This window comes from Monodelphis domestica, chromosome 6 (genome assembly GCF_027887165.1).
Source record: "Monodelphis domestica isolate mMonDom1 chromosome 6, mMonDom1.pri, whole genome shotgun sequence".
NCBI lineage: Eukaryota > Metazoa > Chordata > Mammalia > Didelphimorphia > Didelphidae > Monodelphis > Monodelphis domestica.
The window spans coordinates 68,063,187-68,089,513 of record NC_077232.1 but is presented as its reverse complement, the minus strand read 5'-3'; the positions used below and the strand labels follow the sequence as shown (position 1 = coordinate 68,089,513).

Below are 26,327 nucleotides of genomic sequence, written 5' to 3'. Positions count from 1 at the left end.
CTCACCATATGGCTGGACTATCCTCCTTTCCAACATAGTGGCTAGAGCTGACTGACTGCATTACCTGAGCGTTCTTATTTACAGTTATATAAAGAGCGGATCCCCATCCTGCCTGTAAGAAAAGTCAGCCCAGTGAGATGCCCTTAACTCTCTCATTCTTAACAAAAAGAGAGAGAGAGAGAGAGAGAGAGAGAGAGAGAGAGAGAGAGAGAGAGAGAGAGAGAGAGAGAGAGATCTAGACAAAGAAAGGAGGACCCAACCCATATTCATAGGCTATTTATAATTTTAAAATTAAAAGGTTTTTCATGGAGACTAAAGAAAAAACTATTTCCCAGTTCAATTCCACAGTATGTAATCCTATTCTTATTTCTTTACTCTGTCAGATCTTGTGTTTTTATGAATTCCTTCTTATTTTTCATTTCTCATAGAATAACAGTGATGAGAAGGAAATGGATAATTAGGATTTACAGAATGCTTTATGGTTTGCAAAGCACCCTACATATATTATCTCTTTTGATCTTCAAAACAACCATGGGAAGAAGAAGCTATTATTATCTCCATTTTTAAGATGAGGAAACTGAGGCAGACAGCATTGGAGTGGTTTGCCCAAAATCACATAGCTAGTAAGTGAGGTTAAATTTTAATTCAGGACTTCTTGACTCCATATCCAGCCCTATATCCACTGTGGACATCCACTTTGTTCCCAATTTTTTGCTGCAACAAAACATTTCAGTTCAGTGGGAACAAAGTAGGTGCTCCCTGAATGAAGAATGGCTGAACAAATTGCAGAGACTATGATCTGTGAATATAAAGGAATAAAACTGCCATGAGAAATTACCAATACAAACAATTCAGAAAGTAATGCAAATGTTTCTATGAACTGATGGGGGGATAAGCAGAATTAGGAAAACAATCTATGTGTTATAAATTAAAAGAACAGAAAGAAGCCTAACACTGAACAGTGAGAAATTATAATGAACAAGTCGATCTCCAAAGAAGAGATAAGAAAATGCACCTCCCTCCCTTCTTTGCCAAAGTGAGGAAATATGGGCACAGAACACTGCATTAACTGTCAGGGTGGATTGATGTGCTGGCTAACTTTGCTAAACTACCATGTTTTCCTGCTTTTTCCATCTTCATTAGGTAGGCAAAGAGGGTTGAATATATTCAGAAATATAAGTACAGGACAGCTAGGCAGCTCAGTGGATAGAAAGTCAGGCCTAGAGACAGAAGGATCTGGGCTCATGTCTAGTTCCTGTTTCTAGGACAGAAGGTAAGAGTTTTGAGAAGGAAAAGAAAGGGAAGGGAAGGGAAGGGAAGGGAAGGGAAGGGAAGGGAAGGGAAGGGAAGGGAAGGGAAGGGAAGGGAAGGGAAGGGAAGGGAAGGGAAGGGAAGGGAAGGGAAGGGAAGGGAAGGGAAGGGAAGGGAAGGGAAGGGAAGGGAAGGGAAGGGAAGGGAAGGGAAGGGAAGGGAAGGGAAGGGGAGGGGAGGGGAGGGGAAGAAGGAAGGAAGGAGGGGAAGAAAGAAGGAAGGAGGGGAAGAAGGAAGGAAGGAAGGAAGGAAGGAAGGAAGGAAGGAAGGAAGGAAGGAAGGAAGGAAGGAAGGAAGGAAGGAAGGAAGGAAGGAAGGAAGGAAGGAAGGAAGGAAGGAAGGAAGGAAGGAAGGAAGGAAGGAAGAAAGAAAGAAAGAAAGAAAGAAAGAAAGAAAGAAAGAAAGAAAGAAAGAAAGAAAGAAAGAAAGAAAGAAAGAAAGAAAGAAAGAAAGAAAGAAAGAAAGAAAGAAAGAAAGAAAGAAAGAAAGAAATTAAAGTGCTATAAAAACAAAAGATAGCAAATAAACTTTTTTAAACTAATTTTAAAAAATACTATACTCCCAACCCTGAACATTTTTCAAGGGCTCTTGCTCCTGACCTAGAGTGTTCTCCATCTTATCTCTACCTCCTGACTATCTTCATGACTCAGCTAAAATCCCTACCTTCAACAGAAATCTTTCCTGATCTCTCTTCCTTCTGGTGCCTTTCCTTTGTTGGTTATTTCCTATTTATCCTATATATATATAGCTTGTTTGTGCATAGTTGTTTGCATGTTCTCTCTGTCTTTCTCTGTGTCTCTCTGTCTCTGTGTGTGTCTCTCTCTGTCTCTGTCTGTCTGACTGTCTGTCTGTCTGTCTGTCTGTCTGTCTGTCTCTCTCTCTCTCTCTCTCTCTCATTAGATTATAAGCCCCTCAAGGGCAGAGATTCTCTTTTCCCTTTCTTTGTATTCCCAGCACTTAGCACAATATCTGACACTTGACAGGGACTTGATGTTAGAATGCTGGGATTCAAAGTCTCCTGACTCAAAATCCATTTCTTTTTCTACACCACACTGCCATCCCTACCCATTTCTTTGGTTCTACCATTTTCAATTATTTTTTTGTTTTGTCTAATAAGCGAAAAGTCTGATTTGGAGATGTAGGAACTGATTGAGTCATGACAGCAAGGGAAGGAAAAAGTAGTATTATCAGCCTGTGTGCCTGAAGCACTCTGTTTTTGTTCCTAGACCAAGATTTATAACAAAATTATGCATCTTTCCACATCTAATCTATCCATGGGAGAAATGACTGCTGGACAAATCTGTAACCTGGTTGCCATTGACACCAATCAGCTCATGTGGTTCTTCTTCTTGTGCCCAAACTTGTGGGCAATGCCTGCACAGGTAAGAACTAAGAAGTCATCCCTCTCTGGGAATCACATCTGAGTTTGATGACTTACATTCAGACCCTCATATTTGACCTCCACCTGAACTCTGTGTCCTCCTGCTCTGAAGGTCACAGTCACCGCTGTCACAGATAGAAAGAATCACAATACTTAGGGCTAGAAGGGACTGTAGAGATCGTCTAGTCCAGCACCCTCATTTTACAAAAAAAAGAAACCAAAACTCATTTGAGTGAAATAACTTGTCTAAGGTCACACAGAACTCAAATATAAATCTCCACATTCCAAGTCCAGTGCTGTTTCCACCACTGCCCAAATCATTTCTGTGAGCAAAAACCACTTTCCTGTGTTTCCTCTGGGACATCCCATGATTGAATGCCTGTCATTCTTATTGCTCAGAGATGGCAGTCTGAAAAATGCAGCTGATATTTAGAAATGATTCAAGCCAACAAAGTAACTTGCTAAATCAAATGCATGGCTTTGTCCAGAACCACTTATGCCCAACTAATCTTTTTGATAGGGATATTAGATCTATAAATCAAGAAATCACTATAAGTAGAACTTAATTTCATTTTAGCAAAGTATTTGATGGTCTCTTGTAGTATTTTTTAAGTTTAATTTATTTTTCTTTCTTTATCTTTTATTTTTATAATCCTTGTGTTATTCTAATCATACCCAAGCTGGGGGTGAGCTTCCTAAGGGTATGGTACTATGCAAGCAAAAGGAGATGAGACCCCTGATTAGCTGAAATGATGCTATGTAACTGCATAGGGACAGACATTTTAGAAAAGGGTTGGAGATGAAAACCAAGCCTTCAAATCTAGTCTCAGACACTTCTTAGCTGTGTGGCCCTGGGCAAGTCATTTAACCCCCATTGCTTAGCCCTTACACAGTATTGATTCTAAGACAGGAGATAAGGGTTTGAAAAGAAAGAATGAAAGAAAAGGGTTGGAGAGAGGCAAATGTCTCCATCCCCCATTTTATTGTCAATTAAGATGTCCTCTAGGAAAACTGCCCCAGGTTTAGGAGGGATCTTTTCCACTTTTCCTTCCAGAGAACATTTAAAACAAAGGTTTAAAAGAGGAGAAACTAGGTCAGCAAAACTAACAAATATATCAAAAACTCTTGTCATGTATAGTTCCATACCCATAGTCACCAGCACCCTTCCCCACCAGCCCCAAGCTCTGCATTCTCTCATCTCTTCTTTGAGATTAAGCTTGATCATTATAATTATACAACATTCAGTTTCATTTTTGTTTTTATTCCAATTTACATAGTTGTAATCATTGTGCTTATTGTTTTCCTGATTCTGTATCCATTACTCTGCATCTGTTCATGTGAATCTTTCCATGCTTTTCTGAATTTTTCACATTCATTGTTACAACATAGTAATAATCCGCTGTATTCATGTACTTTACTCTGCCCTAGATCATGTTTTCTCATCTCATGTCAATCTTATGGACAAAATGAAGAGTTATGAATTAGGTGATAGGTTCTGTGCAGCTTTGTTAACAAATGACACTATAAAAAATGAAAAGGAAGGAAGTATTCCTAACACTGTCCTTTGCCCCCCATTCCCAAAAGTACTGGAATTAATACCCAGTGACTCAGTATTGTCTTTGATGGAGGCCAGCCAGACCCTTGCAGGAGGGCATATTTTGAGGGGCAAGGGCAAAACACTGAAGGAGTGAGAATGAACCAGGAGGTGAAGAATGGAGGTTCTATAATCATCTCTTAGCTATGGGATCCAGGGGATATAGATGTCTGTATCATCACAAGAAGGATGAGTGATCGTACTTTAGCCAAATGCTCAGCCTAGTGGAAGAGACAGATCATAGTGCAGATGCCCTGTCGTTAATGACCAGTCAGGGGATGTGGGCATATGGCTGGTATTCTGCTAATTCCTGATGTCTATTCTGTTGGTTACATAATTACTTCTCATTGTGGACAAAGCCAATGAAGCAGACAGGGAATGGAGGCAATGGAGGTTTTCTGGGAGGGTGATGGGGTAGCAGCAGGGTAAGCAGTTACCCTCCCTTTTAATGAGTTCTTCCAACCTTAGTTCATTAACTGGATGATAAAGTGATTCTTCAAAAGGCTATTTGTTAAAGCCAGAGACAGCCTTGTGATTAGTAGGAATGGAAAGAACCCTTCTCAGGCTCCCAAAGGAAACAAGTCACTTAATTACTGTAGTTTGGGGTTACTGAGGGGGGAATCTCAGCTTCCTTTTCTCTATTTAACTATAGACAGCAGTCAGGTCTGTATCCTCTGAAACAAGATATATGGCATAAGGGCCTGGGTTTCCAATACAAAAGCTCTGTGATCCTCCCACTGAGCTAAAAGCTTTGGACATTAGTGGAAATCATTTGCATTTTTCATAAATATTCATGAGCAAGTAATCATTTTCCTGAGGTCTGAGAATAGGACAATTCTCTTTTCTGATATGAAATGATTCACCAGACTCATGAAAATACTAAACATTCACGGGAAAGAAAAATGACAAGTGATAACTTTCAGGGTATAGAGTTGACTCTGTGAATAAATATGGGAGATGATTTAACAATATCTGGGTCCGTTCTGGACATTACACAGGCCCTGAGAGTAAAAAATAATCAACAAAGTAATTGCCTTAAAGGCTGGAGCCTGAGTAACTTGGAATGCTACCCACTCCAGCAGTCAACAAGGGACTGTCAACGCCTCTCCACTTAACACTATCTACCATATAGTTTTCAAAGTAATAGGAATGGGGGAGACAAGGAGAAGATTGTTCTATGTCTTGACCCTTACTTGTATAATCCTGTCTCTCAGTTTACCCAAAAGGGCAACAGAGCTGATTAGAATGAAGAAGAAGGCAGTCTTCTAGAAAAAATGTATAAGTTTTCTATCTGTGAATTTTAGCAACCCGCCTTTCATCTGTAGTCATATTTGATTCTTGACCCTGAAACATCCTGTTATCCAAAGGGTCAAACTGAGAAGGGAAGAATTCTGAAGGTTAAAGGAGCAAAGAAGTTAGTAGACCCCTCAGTTTTTATAGAACGTGAGAAGACCCTGAATGAAGCCTTAGGGCATTAGTTGACAGAATACTAGAGGATTCTAGGCTTTCTTTCCTTTAAGGTTCCAGTCAATCGCCTACAGGAAAGCTTACATGATCTCCTTAGTTGTTACTACTATCTCCTTCTTCAAATTATATTTAATCTGTTTAAATGTATCTCTAGTAGAATGTAAGCTCCCTGAGGGAAGGGATCATTTTTCTTCTTGTCTTTGTATCCCCAGGGCCCATAGCATTTGTTTGCATGTAGTAAGCCCTTAAACAATATTTGTTGAAGCACTGGGGTTGCAATGGAAAGAGCACTGATTTCTGGAGTCAAAGGCCCTGGGTTTGAATGCCATTATTAATGCTTATTGCTCATATAAACCTAGTCAAGTAACTGAACCATGCTGGACTTCGATTTTAAAATTAATTTTGGACTAAACAGCTTCAGAAGTCTCTTCCAACTTGAAATATAGGACCCTATGAATTGACTTTCTCTCTCCTTGATCTCCTTAGATCATTGTGGGGGTGATTCTTCTCTACTACCTCCTTGGGGTCAGTGCCCTAATTGGAGCAGCTGTCATCATTGTCTTGGCTCCTATCCAGTACTTTGTGGCTACCAAGCTCTCCCAAGCCCAGAGGAGTACATTGGTGAGTATCTTCAGGGCATGCCTTCGTCTCCCCTTCATCTATCCTTCCCCTGACCAAGTCCTATTTTTCTCCCACCTCCACTGCTGCTCTTTCTACATTAATCCTTCCTCTCCTTCTCTAGTTGGATCTTGACTGAATCATATGGTAGAGAAAAGAACCAAGGGGATACCTTCTGGATGTCCTTTACTTCAAGCATGCTATATCCCAGAAAGGAACTCTTGTTTCACCATGAGATTATAGGAACATGAAGGGGAAAATATAGGGTTACATTATAGCAAACAAATCTTCAATGATAATAGCTAACATTTATGTAGATACTAACTGTGTGACCCTGGGCAAGTCACTTAATTCCATCTACCTCAATTTCCTCATCAATAAAATGATCTGGAGGAGGAAACGGCAAACCATTTCAGCATCTTCATCAAGAAAACCTCAAACTGGGATCACAAAAAAATAAAACATGACTAAAATGACTAAACAATAGAAATGTAGACTTCCAAGTTTACAAAGCAACTTACACATATTATCTTTTTTTTCTAGGAAGAGTTACTCATGTATTCAATTTATTAACAAATGAAATTACTAATAAAAAAAAGAGCAGAGATAACCATCTCTAGTATGTTGGGTACAAAGATTACAGTCACCTTAAACCTTCACTATAATCATAGTTGATTTCATTTCTCTAAGTACAGTTCCACTATTCAGTTCACTACAAATACTTATTGCAGTTTCTTAAGAATTTTCTTCAAATTTTTCCTTAAGAGAAAGGCTAAATTCACTTTATTTGTTTTCAATTTTTCAATTTTTATTTATTTTTAAATATTTTTCCAAGGTTACTTCTTTCCCCCCCTTCTGGAGCTGACAAGCAATTCCACTGGGTTATACATGTATTATCACTCAATACCTATTTCCATATATATTATTTTTAAGTCATTACCTTCTGTCTTAGAATCAATGCTAAGTTTCAGTGCCAAGGAAAAAGAGCAGTAAGGGTAAGTGATTGAAGTGACTTGGCCAATGTCACACTGCCAGGAAGTGTCTGAGGCCAATTTTGAACCCAGGACCTCCCATCTCCAGGTCTGGCTCTCTATCCACTGAGCCACCTACCTATCCCAATCCATATTATCTTATACTCTCCTGAAAATATTGTTATCTAGGTGATATTATTATTTTCACATGTAGAGAAGCCAAGACAGAGAAGTTAAATGATTTGCCATGGGTCATACAACTAAATGTGAACTCATATCTTCCTGTTATCTAGCCATCTCTATGACACCTAGCTCTCCCCTAGAGAACAATCTAAATTATTCCCCCAGATTCTCCAGAAACTTCTTTTGCCAATACAGTTTTGAAGATTTTTACTTTCTTATTATGTCCCAGAGGATTCAAGTCCCAGTTAGTAAATTAGACAACCCTGATCTCCTTCTGTGTACTCTTCCTGTGCTAGGTATAGGGATATAGAGAAGTAGAAAACACAGTCTCTGTCCTCAGGGAACTTATAAGCTACAAAGCAATTAACAATATCAAACAGAACAGAAGTAAATGTTAAAGACTCGTTCTTGTAGGAACTCCCATGTATCCTTTCCTCAAGGTTTCCAAAGGATTTACAATAACCTCATGAGGCAGATACAACATTGTTGCCCCTATTTTACAGATGATAAAGCTGAGGCTTAGAAGGATTAAGTGGCTCTCCCAAGGCTGCTCAAGAAGGAGTGTTAGATCAGGGACTCTATAACAAGTTCATAGTGAACTTCTTCCATAGGAAGGGCTAGCAGGATCAGTAAGAGGCAAGATAGAAGGTGGTGGCTTCCTGGAGGAGATGGAGCCTGATGGATTTTGAAGGATAAATAGGATATGGATAGTCAAAGAAGAGAGAGAGACTGTTCCAGAGGAGGAAAGACTAGGATGAGTAAAAGTGCAGAGGTAAGATCTTTAATTAGATATTTACTGAATCTCTGCTGTGTGCAAAAGCCCTGTCCAAGGTTCTGAGGAAGATACCCAAGGATCAATGTGCAAAGCCTCCCTGCTTCCTGGAGCTCATAGTCCTCAACAGGATATAAGCTCCTTGAACACAAGGACTATTTATACCTCCAGTGCCTAGCACAGTAGATGGCACATAGTAGGTGCTTAACAAATGCTTGTTGATTGATCTGTAGCAAGGGAAGTCAGATATGTAATAAGTCAAGGATGATAAGAACTGAAAAGAGACAACAAAGCATATGTGCTCATTCAGAAACCAGAAGGTTCCCTTCTGCCTGGAGAAAAGAGGAAGGAAGACTTCCTGGAGGAGGATGCATGTGATCTGGATCTTGATAGATTGGAGAGGGGAGGCATAATAGGTAGAAAGAATAGCATAAGCAAAGGCTAGAATCAATCAACCAGAATTTGTTAGGTACTGATTATTTGCCAGATTCTATGAATACAAGTACAAAGAATGAAACAATCCTTATTTGCAAGGAGCTTATATCCTAATGGTAGAGGCAATAATGCATATACAATCATAGAAAGAAGAAATAAAAAGAAAAAAACACAAAAAATTAAATACCAAGTCTTTAAGTACAAGATAATTTGGGAGAATAGGCACTAGCAATGGGGGATTTAGGGATAGTTTATGTAAAAATACATACTTGAGGATCTGTCTTGAGGAACATGAAGTACATGAAAGGGATGAGACTAGAAAAATCAGTTTAGATACAAATATGAAAACTCCACTAAGGAGGCAGCAAGGAGAGGCAAGTAAGCTAGTATAGCTTTAATATGGAAATTCTCAAAGAGGAGTCATTTGTAAGAAGATTAGAAAGATGAGGCAGCTAGGTAGTACAGTGGATATAGCACCAGGCCTGGGTTCAAATTTGACCTCAGATACTTCCTAATGTCAGTTAACCCTGATTGCCTAGCTGTTGCTGTTCTTCTGTCTTAGAAGTGATACTAAGAGGAAAGGTAAGAGTTTTTATGTAAAAGGAGACTAGAAAGATGGGAAGGGCTTCAAATGCAGAGAAGTTTATATTTGATCCCAAAGGTCATAGGGAACCATTGAAGTTTATTGAGTGGCAGCAGGGCAGGAGGTTGAAGAGATGGCATGGTCAAACTAGCTCCCACCTAACTCCATGTGAATCTGACAGGAATATTCCAATGAAAGGCTGAAAAAGACAAATGAAATGCTCCGGGGAATCAAACTTCTCAAACTCTACGCCTGGGAGAACATCTTCCGTGCTCAAGTGGAGATGACTCGTAGGAAGGAGATGACCAGCCTCAAGGCCTTCGCCATCTACACCTCTATCTCCAGTAAGTCACAGAATTACAGCATTTCCAAGCTGGGAGCTCAGTAACCAAGTAGTCCAATCCATCCTCTAAAGCATAGCAGCTAGCATATAGAGTGCTTTAGCAGATATCTCAATGGATTCTTATAACAACCCAAGGAGGAAGGTGTTATTTTGATTCCATTTTATAGTTGGGGAAGCTGAGGCAGGTGGAGGCTAAATGGTTTATCCAGGGTTGCACAGCTAATAAGTGACTGAGACAGAATACAAGTCTTCTTGACTCTAGGTCCAGCACTCTGTCTATTGTGTAGCTTATTCCCTGTCATTCCTGGGACAAAATGTATTTCTATATATTAGTCACTGTCTCCACTTCTTCCAGTGGGGAGAACAAAGCATAAGAAATGAAGAAAAATCCAATCCCTCCTCACCACCACCATCATTCCAACCAACCCTAGAGGAGTCACCCTGTATAACACTACTTTCTGGACAGCCCTAAAATAGAAAAGAATCAATGCAAAGACCAGATAGTGCTAAATAAATAAATAGATAAATAAACAAACAAATTAATGGATAGATGAATATATAAATGAATGAATGAATGAACAAATGGAGGGATAAAAAGTAGATTCCTAGTGAGAGTAAGATGAAGATCTGGACAAACATAAAGATATGCCTCAGGAAGGCAGCATAGTCATTCAGTCAACTAACATTTATTGGTGCCTCCTATGTTCCAGGCAGTACTGGGGAGACCAAGAGAAGCAAAAAAGCACAAAACCCCCTAACCCTTGCCAGCAAGGATCTGAAAGTCTAATGGCACAATGCAAAGGGTATTGAGTCAGAGGGCCTAGATTAAAATCCTGCCTTTGATAATTACTGGCCATGGGACCTTGGGCCAGTATCCTCATCTATAAAATGAAGTGGTTGAACCAAATAGATTCTAAGTCTCTGCCAACCCTAGATTTATGATCTAAGAATCTAAGCCCATGTTGGTGAACCTATGGCACACATGCCAGAGGGGGTACTCCCCTCCCTCTCTCCATACACACCTAAGGACATTTCTCTCATCACTTGCCCTTCAGCCCACCAGCCCAATAGGAGCACATCCCACCTCCCCTATCTGGGGTAAGGCATGAGAGTTGCAGTTTAGACACAGTCTCCAAAAGGTTTGCCATCACAGACCTAAGTTATAGAATAGCGGCTGATCTTTATTTTTAAGGAGAGTTTATTTTGAAGCAACTACCTCCCCTGATGAGATTCCATGTCTAGATCTATAAGCCTATGGTTTAGAATGGGAAAGAGTAGCACAGAAGGAAGAACAATGGATTTGGGTTCAGATGACCTATGGGACCTTGGCTAAATCACTTACAACCTCTTGGACACCAAGTTCCTCATATGTAAAATGAGGAACTTAAACCAGTTGAAATTTCTATCTCTTTCAACTCAAAATCCTATAAAAACCAACTGGGTTGCTTCTGGGAGGGGAGATCATTGATCTAACTTGACCCCACAGAGGCATGGTGAGGAGTAGGGGGTCAGCAGATTGGATGCTAGTGCTTGTCAGGGGTGGGCTCTGAGAGGACCTCAGGGGAGTGGGCAAACAGGTTTGGAATGGAGCTTAGAGAATAGAGTCTTTCATTCAGTGAGGTTGAATAACCAGGACTCAGAGGGGGCAGGGGAGGATTTAGGTACAGAAGGGAGGAGGGAAATGAGGGACATCACCTGGCTCTCTCAGCACCTGGGGAGGGACCTGCCTTGGCTTTTGAGGCAGGTAATGAGGCCCAACAGATTGATCTAGAGATGTGGGATATGGAGGAAAGAGAGCTTTAAAAATAAAGTGTTATTTGTTCAGCTTATTTGCTCTGGCCTACGTGCTTCTGTTGTACTGCATTGACCCAGTGGAGGGGGCTGGGAGGGGGGAAGATACCCTGGCTGCTGATGGCTGCCTCTAATGCCTGCTTCTCTCTCTTTTGGTGCCCCCACACTTCATGGAGCCAGGTGTCCAGACACAGTTCATTAGGCTTGAGTTTAATGGGGCATCTTTCACCTCCCCCCCTGTATCAACTAGAGGGTCCTGCAACCAGCAGCTATGGAGAACTATTTTCTGATAGGACTTATCTGGGCACTTTCTTGGCTAGCAGTCAGCAGGCACCCCAGACTGTATGGGGAAGCTGCTTTGTGCAAACCTTGTCTTGGATGCTAGGGAAGGAACTGGGTAGGCTTAGAGACAGATTTACTAGGCATGAATACCCAGAGGAAGTGATGCCAGGTGGTAACAGTGAAATCATCATTCAATCCATCAATGAACCAACTTCATTGGGGAGCCATAATGTGTCCATCCCCATACAGAGAACTAAAGGGAAATAGATCTATGAGATGTGGCCCCTGCCTTTAAGGGCCCCACAGTTTCCTGGAGAGGCAAGATTAATACATATGAATCAATTAGAAAACTATTTGGTCCAGACTATAAAAACCATTAGAAGCTTAGGAAAAAGGAAACCGTGGGCCAGGGTAGCCTGGGAACATTTCCTGGAGAAGGTAAGAGCTTAGTTGGGCTCTGAAGAATCAATAAGACTTAAATAGGTGGTAGCTGCACCTTTCCCAGTCCCTCCTCCCCCACCATTAGAAGTCAGCTTGTACGCAGTTTCCTCTTGAAATCTCTCTATTCAGCACCCTGGACACCTCTGCCTTAATCTCTGAGGCTATGGTGTAAATAAGATATGATCATACTGCACAGGGCTACCTCTAGTACAAGATATATCCTCCTGATTCAGCATCTAAATATTCCAATATTTCAGTATAAATCATTTATTCTCTTGTGTGACCTCAGCCTCTATGCGGAGCTGACTTCCTGAGCATTAAAGACCATCATCTAGAAAGAGAGGGGACCTCAGAGGCCACCGAGTTCAACCTTTTCATTTTACAAATAAGGGAAACTGAGGCAGGCAGTGGTTATGTGATTTGTCCTGGGTTTCATAGATAGTTAAGTGTCTAAGGCTGGTTTTGAACCCAGGTTTTCCTGACTCCAGATTCAGTGCTCTATCTAATTTAAGAGTCCAGAAGACCAGACATGCAAGAGGAGGGGCTTTCCTTGTTCCCAACATGAAAATGAATAAGTGTCAAAGCATCACAAAATTATATAGTTCACTATGCCTCAGGGGAATGGGGCTGATCAAATCTGTGAAATAAGGAAACGTGGGAAAGATGACTTCCATTCATCAGAGCAGACCCTGCCCAGAGGATTCAGGTATTCTTTTCTTAATGACTGAAACTGAACCTCTTCCACACATCATCCCTGAGGTCCTTCAGAGCTGCCTCTGGCAGCTGGTGTCTTGGCACTTCTGCCCCAGGGGAGGAAGGACAAAGTGACTTCAGTGCCCTTGCTCAGCTCCAGTTTCTGATTCTTTGATAGCCTTCATTTTGCTAGTCTGCTATAGGGTACCAGGGGGTGGATTTGGTGTCATATAACTGATTCCCTATCCCAGGCCAGAGTGAGAAAAGAGGAGTGGGTCTGGAGGAAGATGAGCTGGTGAGGGGCATTGGTGGAACCATGAATAGAGTCAGTAAGTAATGCAAGAAGTCTGCAAAAGCTCCCCTGGAGCCAGTGACAGAGACAGTGGCTATGTCTGTTCCATTATGCTTTGTAGGTTTTCATAAATAATGGAGCCTAGAACAATAAATCAGACCAGTCTGTCAGCCCTAGGTCTGGGCCTCCAGTGTAAAATGCAGTGTTCCTTCGGCAGGTGTGAATTGCGATTGGACCCACACTGGTACATCTCCAATATCCTGTCCTTGCCTCCCTCTAGAGGGAAGCCAGACAAGCAGAAGACACATAAATAAAATATTTATTAAATCTGGAACTATATACGTGCCTAGACTAATTCAACAGCTTTAAGATGACTGGTAGGCATTACCTAATCCTTGCAGCATCAGTCTAACAGGAAGAAAAGGAAAGAGTCCAGTGTTAATGACTTGGGGTGCTAACAAAAACATTGAGCTTGGAGTTGGGGCATTTGACTTTGTCTCAACTCTGCTAGTGCTATGATATTGGACCATGCATTTTCCTGTCTCTGAAACTCAGTTTCCTCTTTTATAAAATGAAGGTGCTGGGTTAGAACAGGGGCTCTTAACTATTTTTATATCACAGACCTGTTTTAATGTGTGTGTTTCTTTAAATGAATGAAAGACAAAGAGAGTAAAAATTGGTCAAAAGATGCAAAGGGAGAACTTTCTGTCTATAACTTCTGCTCCCAAGAGTTCTGGCTCTGTTTCAGAGGATCACAATTCCCAGCTTTAATGTTTTCCACCTATCTGACTGTGGGCAAGTCATTTAACCTCCTTGGCCTCAGTTTTCTCTTCTATAAAATGATAAGATTGGACTTAGCTTATGTGTCTTCCTGGCTGATAACTGTAATCCTAGCTATGCCTTAAGGCAGCTGTAAAGAATAAGTCTAGAGGGAAGCTGGGTGACAGTAGCATGAGAACCAGGCCTAGAGATGGGAGGTCCTAGGTTCAAATCTGGCCTCAGACACTTCCCAGCTGTGAGACCTGGCAAGTCATTTAACCCCCATTGCCTAACCTTTACCATTCTTCCACCTTAAAACCAACACAGAGTATTGATTCTAAGACAGAAGGTAAGGATTAAAAAAAATCTAATCTCTCCTCTCAATGATAGCTCTTCAGATGACTGAGGTGAGTCCACAAGTTCCCCCACAAGTCTTCCCTACAAGTTAAACATCTCTACTTCCTTCAATTGATCTTTGACTGACATAGTTTCAAGACCCCTTATACTTTCAAGATATATTAAGCACCTACTATGTGCAAGTTCCTATGGCAAGCACAATGAGAAATATCTTGAAAAGTCTTAAGGTCCTCTCTATACTCAGATTGGGAGCTTCCCAAGGATAAGGGCCACTGTGCCCTGTCACTAGTGGCACCCCCACTGCAGCAGTGTGGCTAGTGGCTATAGAAGATTGGAGATTCTTAAGGGTAGGCACTATGTCATGGGATCATAGATCTAGAACTAGAAAGAACCTGAGAAGCTATCTACTCCAACCTCATTTTCCAGACGAGAAAACTGACTTTCAGTATGGCTAAACACTTTGCCCAAGGAAACTGAGAATCAGAATTAGGATTCGAACCCAAGTTCTCTCTCACAGCAATGATTTTTCCATCTTACCATATCTTCCCTCTTAGGCTAAAAATGGTCAGGCAGCCTCCTCCAAACTTTTTAGGAAGGAATCTTTGGGCAACTGCTTGACAATCCTTTTCTTCTAGAATGCTGGAGACAAGATAACCCATAAAGCAAGAGTGGTTGTCTAATAGATCTGTTAAAATTAATGGAGAAGTCTTTGACTGTTTAACTAGCAAAGAAAGAAAAGAAAGTTAATTTTATGGTGTTAACTGAAAATTTAATGGATATGCTGCAGAGAAGCAAATACATTTTTGGCATTTGTGTTTCAATATTCATATTAAATTCAGGTATATACTTAGCTCTCCTTTTCTAATAACACCAAGTGATATAATGTTGGCTGGAAACTCTCAATAAACCATAATGTGGTGGGATATGAAACTTGAGAAACTTTTGCTTCTCCAGAATGGTTGGAAAATAGGATGTTCTAATTACATGTGACTTGCTTTACATACCTATACCTATACTGTTCATTTTCAAAGGATTAAAATAAAATTACTTGTAATTACACCTACAAGTACTACATCTTGGAAACTGTTGAACACAATTTCATCTTTCTTTGCTACTTAGGAACACACTGCATGATCTTGCAAAGCCTCAGGGCCAACATTTTGTACATCACTAATTATCTTATGGTACTTTAGTTGTGACCCTATGGCATGCTATGATTGGTTTATTCTTTTTAAATAAATATTTTATATCAAAAAATTATTTTTATATCAGACTTATATCATTATATCAGACTTAAAAGTTTGCTGGACCATAACACTGCTGGGTCTGTACCCCAAAGAGATAATGGATAAAAAGACTTGTACAAAAATATTCATAGCTGCGCTCTTTGTGGTGGCCCAAAACTGGAAAACGAGGGGATGCCCATCAATTGGGGAATGGCTGAGCAAATTGTGGTATATGTTGGTGATGGAGTACTATTGTGCTAAAAGGAATAATAAAGTGGAGAAGTTCCATGGAGACTGAAACAACCTCCAGGAAGTGATGCAGAGTGAGAGGAGCAGAACCAGGAGAACATTGTACACAGAGACTAATACACTGTGGTATAATCGAACGTAATGGACTTCTCCATTAGTGGCAGTGTAATGTCCCTGAACAATTTGCAGGGATCCAGGAGAAAAAAACACTATTCATAAGCAAAGGATAAACTATGGGAGTGGAAACACCGAGGAAAAGCAACTGCCTGAATACAGAGGTTGAGGGGACATGACAGAGGATAGACTCTAAATGAACACTCTAATGCAAATATTATCAACATAGCAATGGGTTCAAATCAAGAAAACATGTAATGCCCAGTGGATTTACGCATCAGCTATGGGGGGTGGGGGGGAGGAAAAGAAAATGATCTATGTCTTTAATGAATAATGCTTGGAAATGATCAAATAAAATATAAAAAATTTAAAATTTAAAAAAAAAAGAAAACATAAAAAAAAGTTTGCTGGAGAAGAGCAGCTAGTTCATTTAGTGGATAGAGAGCCAGGCCTGAGGACAGGAGGTCTTGAGATCAAATCTAGCCTGAAATATTTCCTAGCTATATGATCCTAGGCAAGTCACTTATTGCCTAACCCTTATGGCTCTTCTGCCTTGGAAGTGATACTTAGTATTGATTCTAAGACAAAAGATCAAGCTAAAAAAAAGTTTGTTGGAGGGTGTCCAAATGTACATGCCTGTCCCCAGTCTTGGGCATCTTTCCTAATTGGAGAAGGAAGTGGCTATTTGAAAGCAAATGATTTAGTTTCTGTATCTGGGCTTATTACAAAGTTTGGCATTCAGCAACTCTAAAGAGGATGCTGGATACTGAATTAGGGGAGCCAAGCAGGCCAGGAAGGAGGAGAGGTGGAGAGAAGAGCCTCTGGATATCATCACTGATAATGTTGGCCAGCTTGCTGAGGCAGCTGTCTCTGGAAATGATCACCAGGGAAATCAGGTTCGACTTCTCTGCCACATCCTAGCATCAAGGACCAGACTGAAGGGATTTGGGGAAGGTCTGCACAGGCAGCATCACTCACTCCATACACCCTCAACTTGGGAGTATTCTTCCCCTCCTAAATATTTTGTTTATATTTCTCCTTTGCTTCCCATACCCAATCAGTAAATCTCTGAACCTTTCTTCCTTTAAAGACTATTCATTTTAATAGGATACATTTTAATTAACATTATAAAGCATTTTCCCTTCTGCCACTCCACCCTATGAAAGAAAGAAGGAAAGAGAGACAGAAGGAGGGGGGAGGAAGGAAAGAACGAAGGAAGGAAAGAAGGAACAAAGGAAGGAACAAAATTGGATGTTTCCCAAAACTAATAAAAAATAATATCCAAGGAAGAGCATGTTTATGGGGAAAGATAACAAGCTCAGTTTGGGGTGTGTTGAGTTTGAGATGTTAGGTGTTAGGGGACAAGTAGAGAGATATCAAAATATTTTTTTAAGCAAGTTCATGGATCAGAGGTTCTTAACCTCTGTCAGAGATGAAATTACAATATAAATAGCATTATGGATAGAGAGCATTAGACATGGATTCAGGAAGTAGAAGTTCATATTCTGGCTCAGATAAGCTATGTGATCCTGGACAAGTCATTTACCTTCTCTCAGACTCAGTTTCTCCATCTATAAAATGTAAAAAGTAATGGCTCCTACCCCAGGGGCTTATTGTGAGGATAAAATGAGATAATATATTTAAGGTGCTTTGCAAACTTAAAAAATAATATATGACCATTAGTAATTATTGTTGCAATAATATGTTTTGTTTTTATTTTTATTTAATGTCTTATTGATGTTTTGTGCTTTTTCATCACAGTCATTTCTGGGTAGATCTCCCACTGCTAAGAATTGAACCCTTCCTGGTAACAATAAAACAAGGTTATGCCAAAACAATTAATATAGTAACTGTCTGACCAAATAGGCAACATTCTGTCTCCTTAGTCCTATCCTTCTTTACAGAGAAATGGAAGGTCTTTTTCATTCTGTGTTCTCCAAGAATTCTTATAGGAGAGTATGAAACTTAAAATCAGGAAGGGCTGAGTTCAAATCCTATATCAGTCACTGGGTGTGTAATTATAGTTGAGTCACTTTTCAGCTTCAGTTTTGCCATCTGTAAAATGGCGATAATTATCCTTACAATTCACAGGGTTATTGTAAAGAAAACAATTTATGAAACCTTAAAAACAAGAGTTACCATGATGACAACTTTAATAGATACAGTCAACTCTTCTAAATAATCGTGTGTGCTTTGTCCACAGTTTTTATGAACACAGCAATCCCTATCGCGGCTGTCCTGATTGTAAGTATGTGTTTCTTTCTTATTAGAGAACAAGTTCTAGGACTTGGGGGAAGGGGAAAAGAGAAGGGGCCGGGGAAAGGAGTTGAAAGGAAATCCATACTTTGGCATTTTCCTGTGGTCACCTTACCTGGTTTGGGAGGTTTTCTAAAGGCACCCTTGACCCAAACAGGGATAGAAATGAAAGCATCTCTTGTACTCTCATCCCAAGAGATTGGCCGCCCACCGGCTGCTGTAAGAATTGGGGTGGGGAGAAAATCCAGGACAAATCAAACAGGATACATTAAGTATGTGCCAAGGCTATGTGTGCTAAGCAGTAGGAATGCCAAAAGAAGCAAAAATGTCCTTGCCCTCAAAGATCTCACAGTGAAATGGAGGAGACAACAGGAAAAGCTAGGGACAAACAAGAAATGGAGAGAATCTCAGAGGGAAGACAGATTAGGAGGATGGGAATCAGGAAAGAATTCTGGTAAAAAGTGGGGCTTGAGGTGAGACTCAAAGGAAGCCAGAAGATGGAGATGAGGAAGGAGAGAATTTCAGGCATCAGGGACAGCTAGTAAAAATGCCCAGAGGTGATAGATGGAGCATCTAGTTCAAAGAACAGCAAGGATCAGCAACATAGTATCATGGGGTTGCTGAGTATATGGAGGAAATTTAAGGCAAAAGAGGAGAGTCAGACATTTAAAGAATACCCAGAACTACCCCCTGAAGGATTCCTCACCTTTGTCTGCCCCAAATTTGAGCCCCAGACCACAGCTGTGGTCTGTAAAGAGACAAAGGTCACTCACTCACTGTTAATTGTGCTTGGGAATTCACTTTCCAGGAGCCCTGCACAGGCTGAATGCAATTTGTCTATATAATAGATGCCTTTAGACCCAGCAAGGCAGCCAAGGCCTAGAGGGGAAAGGCAGTTGTTTCATAATCTCCAGGTTCCCATTTTCCATCTGACCACACAGAGCACTTAAGTTACTGCCTAAAGGAACAGAGCTGTGGTTATCTAATTTGCTGGTTTTCTCCTGATATTATTCTCCTGAATGAAAGAGAAGGAAGGAAGGAGAGAAGGAGGGAGGGAAGGAAAGAAATACAGATCATCAATTCGTTTACTCAGTAGGCAGACCTTTTTATTGAAATATTTTGTTCTTAAATCATCTTCATTTCTAAATACTTCTAAAAATGTCTAAATTCTCCACTCTCCTCTACCTAAGATCTCTTATAACAAAGAACAAAAAAGATGGGGAAGGAGCAGAACTAATCAACAAAACACCCAAGGATCCCACATCCATAGTCTAGACCAGGTATTCTTAACCTTTTGGGGCATCATAGATCCCTCAACCAGTCTGGTGAAATTGATAGACTCCTTCTCCAAATAGTGTTTTTAAATGCATAAAATAAAAGCCATAGGATTACAAAGAAAATCAATTCTACTAAAAATAAAGATGTAGTTTTTCCCTATTCAATTTCACAGACCTTTCTGAAATCTGTCCTAAGGGTTCACTGACCCCAAATTAGGAACCCTCAGGCTAGAGAACTTAATGAGGAGTCAAAAGAGCACTGGTAGGGTCAGAGAACCTGGGATAAAATCCCAGACTGATGGTTAAAACTGTGATCTTGGTCAAATCACTTCATTTCCCTGCAACTCAGTTTCCTCACCTGTAAAATGAGAGGATGACCTAGAGCAGTGATCACAAACCTATGGCACAGGTGCCAAAGATGTCATCAAAGCACTCTCTGTAAGCATGGGGCTAACCCTCCCCACCCCACTCAGAGTCCATTACTAGAAAGGCAGAGGGACTTGGGCAGAGCTTCCCTCCTCCCCTTCTCCACCATGCCTGATGACATTTTTTTCACATCACTGCCCCTCTGCCCAATAGCCCAATGGGAGCGCACAGGGGGTAAGATGGGAAGCTCACAGGCAGCAGAGCTGTAGGGGAGTGGAACTTTTGGGCCATTCCCCCCCCCATCTACACTCACCAAGTACATTCTTCACTTCACCCACACTTCTCTGCAGCTCAGTGGAAGCACTTTCTCTCTCCTGTATGTGTGTGGGGGGGGAGGTACACCCAGTGCTTGGAGGGGCGCCAATACTCCATCTCTAAAAGGTTCACCATCACTGACCTAGAGACTCACTGCATCCTGCAATACTGCCAAGAGAAGCCAGAATCAGATTTAAATGTAATGGAGGGAGGAGGGGCAATTAGGTGTCTCAACAGATAGAGAACCAAGTCTGGAGACAGGGGATCCTGGGTTCAAATGTGATCTCAGATACTTCCTAGCTGTGTGACCCTGGGCAAGTAACTTAACCCCAGTTGCCTAGCCTGGACCTCTCTTCTACCATGGTACTGATTCTTAATATCAATTCCAAGTTTAAAGGTAAGGGTTTGGGTGTTTTTTTTATGTAATTAGGAAACATTAAACAAAATAAGTAAAATATAAAACACTAATGATGTTATATTAATATGCTTTCTAAGTTAATATGCTGCCTACAGGGAGACATATATAGCTTAGTGATCCCCATTCCTATTTGAGTTTGACACCATTGGATAAGATGAACTTTGAGGTCACTTCCAGCTATAAACTCATGGTCAAGTGATCCTATGATGCATTCTTCACCACCTGAAGAGTGCCCTCAGGCTCTACCCCAACTCAGATCTCTCCCTTCCTCACCAGTCTCTTTCTCTTTGGGCCCAGATCCCTGACTTCTAGTGCCCATAACCTGATTCTACTTCCCAGGTGTTGTTTCTCTATCCCCCAGACATTCGTGAGCCATGTCAGCTTCTTCAAAGGGGCCAACTTCTCCCCATCCGTGGCTTTTGCATCTCTGTCCCTCTTCCACATCCTAGTCACACCCCTGTTCCTGCTGTCCAGTGTGGTCCGGTCAACAGTCAAAGCTCTGGTCAGGTAAGAGGTACCATCCAGATCCCCATCCCTCCCCAGTCCTGTCATGTAATGAGAGAGAAAGCACTGTCCCCTTTCTGGCCAGCAGCCTGCCCAGAGGGTCTGGCTGATACACCTCAGCTCACCTGTATGATGAGAAGGATGCAGCAGCTTCACTGACTATAAAACAGAGCAACCAGCCTCTCTAAGCCAATAAAGACACTTCTTCAGGTCTACAGCAGCTATATCCCTAACATCAGCACTCTAGCAACCAACCTGACCTCCTGGAGCCCAGGAGTGAAGACATGATTGACTAATCCCTGCCAAAAGTTTTGGATAAGGCATGAGGAACAAGGGAAAGAAAGGAGGCAGGGGCAGTTCTTTCTTAGATAAAGGAATGTTTCTTAACCTCACCCTCTTCATGAAGCAAATAAAATAATAAAATTTGCTGGGGAGTGGAGAGAGGAATCTTTTCTTTTTTTCTTAAACCCTTATCTTCGGTTTTAGAATTGATACCAAGTATTGATTCCAAAACAGAAGAGCAGTAAGAGGTAGACAATGAGGATTAATTGACTTGCCCAGGGTCCCACAGCTAGGAGGTATCTGAGGCCAAATTTGAACCCAGAATTTTCCTTCTCCAAGGTTGACTCTCTCTCCACTGAGCCACCTCACTTCCCCCTTTATACTGTTCTTCATAGGGATCCCTCTCTATCTAAGAGTTTAGGGTTCTTTCCCTCTACTTTCTTTTATCAATCAACCTACAAGCATTTATTAAGTATCTACTTTGTCCAGAGAGGCATTAAGCACCTACCAAGTTCAAAGGGAGGCTCAGGGACTAGAGAGCCAGCCTGGAAGTCAGGAAGACCAGCTTTAGGTCCTACTCCTGACACTGACCCAAACATATCACACAATCTCTCATAATCCTCAGGCAACTCTTTAAGACTTTAAGTTAAGGGGAAATTGCTAGTTGATATTGGTAGGGACTGTTTCCTCACCAATAAAATCATAGGCTCATAGATCTAGAACATGAAAGGACTTCAAAGGGCATATGGTACAATCTGCTCATTTTGCAGAGGAGGAAACTTAAGACAGAAATTTTAAGTGAACAACTCAAGGACACTTGGGTCATTAATTAAGATCAGACAGAATATGAACCTAGACCCTTTGACTCTAGATCCATGATTCTTGCTGCTGAAAAGATTGGAAGGAAGGGAGGGCAGGAGAGAGGGAGGAAGGGAGTGAAGGAGGGAGGAATGGAGGGAGGGAGGGAGGGAGGGAGGAATCTCCCAAGAATAGATCTGGTTGTCATTCATACCAAAATATGAAGTCCTGATAGCAAGTTAAACTCTTAACCCTCCCAGAGCCATTTGTACTTCAGTACAAGCCAATGCTATGTAGATCTAACTGCACTCAAGGGTTGGGGGTTGTAGTCTTTAGGCCAGCCCATTCCACTTTCAAACTCTTATCCCACAGGGAAGGAAGTCTGTCCAACCCTGCCCTGTGAGATTGGCCCAGTGAGCAATCCCATATGAATTCAGATCCTTCCAACTTGAGGGAAGATGGCTCCTTGCCCAGTGGTAGGCTGATAGGGGGTATAGCTGTCAGAGCAGAGCAGTTGGCAACCAGGAATGGATCAAGCAGAATGAGACACCCCATGCTGATGAGGCAACTCTGCTTGGCCTCCCAATGTGTGGTAACAGAAATAAGGAAATGGTGTATGGAAATTCCCATCAAATATTTAAGGGTTTCCAAGTGAAAATGACAAGTGCAGATCAGTGTCCTTTCAATATTTGATAGGATTCACATACAAATCCATTCAAGCCTGGGATTTTTTCTTTGGGAATTCAATTAGGGCTCAACCAATTTTGTTTTTAGAGAAAAAAATTGAAGACTATCTAATGAGTATTGATGAATAAAATGTTAGGAAATCACCTGCAGCAATCTATTTAAAAGATTATTAACTATGACCAAGTTGAATTCATATCAAAGGAGGAAAAACCACAAATGCAAAGATTCCTAACTTGCCAGGGAGGCTTTGGCTAGATGGTTATAAATCAGGAGTTTCTATAAACAAACCTTCATGGGTGCATTTGGTTTCCAGGAGGTCAGAATATATAACCTGGCAGTTGGGTCATAAACCTTTTCATTTGGAGGGAAAACAAATTAAGAAGAGTGAACTTCTCTCCCCTCCTCCTAGGGAAGCAGAGCCCCTCCACCTCCTCCTGAAATCACTGTACCTTTAATGAGTTCCATTTGGTCATAGGGACAGGCAGTTGGAGTAAGTTAGGCTGGAATTCACTCAGACTCATCAGCTTGTCCTTCTTGGGGATTTAAAAACGCAGTGCTGAGTGGGGATTAGAGACAACTGGCAAGAATCACAAGGCACAGCTGCCAATTGGCTCCTCTTTCCTGTCTCAACTCTCAACAGCTCTTCTTTCTTTGTGGGTTAGAGGGACCCAAGGGCTGATGCATCTCTGATATAACTCTGAAGTAAAGATAAAGAGAACACCTGGGGCCCGAGTTACCTTCTGATCCCCTTCTAGGAGCAGATCATAGGATTATAGTGTAGAAGCTAGAAGGGACCTTAGCACTCATCTGGTCCATCTTCTTCATTTTATGGATGAGAGGATGGAAGTTCCAAGAGGTTAAGTGACTTGTTCAGAGTCACACAGGTAGACCTGGAATATGAGCTTAAGTCCAGTGATGGGGGAAAGGAGGTGCAAAGAGGAATAAGAAAAGAGGGGAGGGAAGGGGGAAAGAGGAGAGAAAAGAGGAGCTATATGACTTCTTGGGAGAAAGGGCTGAATGGCTTTCTCCATGCCCAAGTATCACAGAGATCATTTCACATACACACACTAATGGAAAGAATTCCATTGGGAAAAGGTGAGTAGGGTGTGTAGGTAGGCAGAAAATGTACTACTTGAGTCCTAGGCATTAATCCCAAAGAAAACTAATTATTTTAATCATAAAATCACTGGCTACTCTGTTTCCTCCTCCAACCATGACACACACCCACAGACTTCAGGGAAGAAAAGTCAAATCCATTTGCTTATGTTTATGAAGCTGCCCATCCCTGTCTTTCATCTCTGTGTACTGAGAACTCTAAGGAACAGGAAGCACTGCAAAAAGATACCTCCCCTACCCTCAGAATGAGAGGAGCTGTCCTCCCTTCTGTTGGCAGCAATCTATATCCGTGCTATCCATGTTCAGACATTAGCCATCTCTGCTCTCTCAACAGTGTCCAGAATTGAGTGAGTTCTTGTCCAGTGAGGAGATTGGGAAGGATCAGTACTCCCAGCCTGATCCCCCTTATAGGGGCCAGAGCAGCAAAACTCAGGGCATGGTGAGTCCCTCTACCCCTGTCCTTTAGATGGATGACCTTTGGATCTCATGTCAAGATATCTCTCCTTCTCTCTCCCCAACCTGTGCCATGAAAGAAAGAGAGTTGGGGGAGGGAGGGAGGGAGGGAGGGACAGAGAGAGAGAGAGAGAGAGAGAGAGAGAGAGAGAGAGAGAGAGAGAGAGAGAGAGAGAGGAGAGAGAGAGAGAGAGAGAAGTGCTATACTCCTCTACTCCATAGGGAGTATCTTTTTTTTAAAAACCTTTACCTTCCATCTTGGAGTCATTACTGTGTATTGGCTTGACTCCAAGACAGAAGAGTGGTAAGGGTTAGGCAATGGGGGTTAAGTGACTTGCCCAGGGTCACATAGCTGGGAAGTATCTGAAGCCAGATTTGAACCTAGGACCTCCCATCTCTAGGCCTAACTCTCAATCCACTGAGCCACCCAGCTGCCCCCTATAGGGAATATCTTAAGGGTGATCATACTGGAGAAGAGATGCTCAGGCCATTCCCCCCCATGGCCACTCAGAGGTTTCTCTCCCTCTCCTATTCCTGGAATGAGGAATGAGTTTATCCATACACAGTACCCACTGACCCCCAGCCCCAACTCTCTCCACATTCTCCCTTCCTGCCAAGCCACTCAAGGTTGTGAACCGTAAGCGACCTGCCAGGGATGACTGTAGGAACTTCCTGGGGCATCTGCAGAAACTGGGACCCAATATGGAACCAGACAACAGTTGTGTCCGGGTGAGTCTATACCCTTTCCTTGTCCCTACACCTGGGCACCATGAGAAATCTGGTCCTCACTGGTGGCTCTAGGAACAAACATCAGGAACCCTGAGGACACAGAACCAAATAACAGCCCTTCCACCTCTTGGGTCTCCAATTTATTCAGATGTCAGTACAAGTATATCTTGAGGTTTTTTTACAGCCAATAGAGGCTCTGGAGGTGATGTTGGGAAAGCCTTACTGGGGGCATATTTAGCCTTCCTCCCGACTCAGGCTCTAGGAGGGAACTCACTTTTTTAGGAAGATGAATATGAGAATGATGAACTCTTGCCCTTCTTCCCTTCCCTGGAAATAATTCATCTGAATTGGAGTATAGGAAAGAGCAAAGGAAGATGAAGAAAAAAAAGATTAGACATTTCAAGTCCTATCTATAACTCTTTGTTCTCTTCTTTTTCTGGGATGGGGGTCACTGGTCATGAAGATCACAGGGGGATTCTTCACCTGGACATCTGATGGAGTCCCCACACTCTCCAATATTGCCATCCGCATCCCACAAGGTACCAATTCACCCAGAGCCCCATGGGTCAATCTCCCTCCCTCTGAAAGAGCCAGAGAAATCCAATAAACTTTCATGCTGACACTTCTGAGCAACTTTCACATCCCTGTGAAAAGAGTCCTTTTCTCATCTTTCTTGTGTCATTCAATTACCCTAGAGTTAGTGTCTCACAGGCAGTCAGCTTTGCCCTAGAATGCAGACTGAGGCAGGCAGAGTGTTCAAAGGTATGCAAGTAGGAATAATCGAAGTATCTGTGATGATGGTGGGGACTGAGGGGAGGATAATAGCAAAGGAGATGGATTGCATGGTCAGGTGACATCAGATTTTGTGGAAAATCCTAAAAGCCATTAGGAAGAGTTTAGGTTTAAGTAAAGACCAAGTTCAGTGGGGAAGTGATCCAAAGGGTTCCTTTGGGGAAATGGAAGAAATTTGTGGCCCCAGAGACATGCATGTATGGGACACTTTCTGGGCCCCACCCTGCTGCCATCTCTGTCAACTAGTTCCTCCTCTGTGCAGGGCAGCTGACCATGATCGTGGGCCAGGTGGGTTGTGGGAAGTCCTCACTGCTGCTCGCTACCCTAGGGGAGATGCAGAAGATTTCAGGGGACATCTCCTGGAGCAGGTAAGACAGTAGTGAGATGGGTGGGGCAGATCTCTCTCAATCACCTGGAATTATTTTTCTTTAAAAAAACAATTTGTAGAGGGCAGCTAGAGAGCTCAATGGAT

The 26,327-nt window shown here is 41.8% G+C and overlaps 1 protein-coding gene and 1 long non-coding RNA gene across 2 annotated transcripts in view; one reads left to right on the top strand and one right to left on the bottom strand.

Annotated features, from left to right (window-relative positions):
- LOC103102099 (uncharacterized) overlaps nt 1-23,291 on the bottom strand; it is a 77,295-nt gene extending 54,004 nt beyond the window's left edge. Inside the window, exon 1 of the long non-coding RNA XR_469331.3 lies at nt 23,215-23,291. This is a non-coding gene — a long non-coding RNA (uncharacterized LOC103102099). The remainder of the gene's footprint in view (nt 1-23,214) is intronic.
- Nucleotides 1-26,327, top strand: part of ABCC8 (ATP binding cassette subfamily C member 8) — a 133,916-nt gene that overhangs the window by 56,345 nt on the left and 51,244 nt on the right. The window contains exons 8-17 of the mRNA XM_056802201.1: nt 2,538-2,693; nt 6,240-6,374; nt 9,497-9,659; nt 18,066-18,106; nt 20,856-21,001; nt 22,576-22,583; nt 24,223-24,320; nt 24,953-25,063; nt 25,527-25,602; nt 26,118-26,223. Of these exons, the coding sequence (XP_056658179.1) occupies nt 2,538-2,693; nt 6,240-6,374; nt 9,497-9,659; nt 18,066-18,106; nt 20,856-21,001; nt 22,576-22,583; nt 24,223-24,320; nt 24,953-25,063; nt 25,527-25,602; nt 26,118-26,223 (1,040 nt within the window). The remainder of the gene's footprint in view (nt 1-2,537; nt 2,694-6,239; nt 6,375-9,496; nt 9,660-18,065; nt 18,107-20,855; nt 21,002-22,575; nt 22,584-24,222; nt 24,321-24,952; nt 25,064-25,526; nt 25,603-26,117; nt 26,224-26,327) is intronic.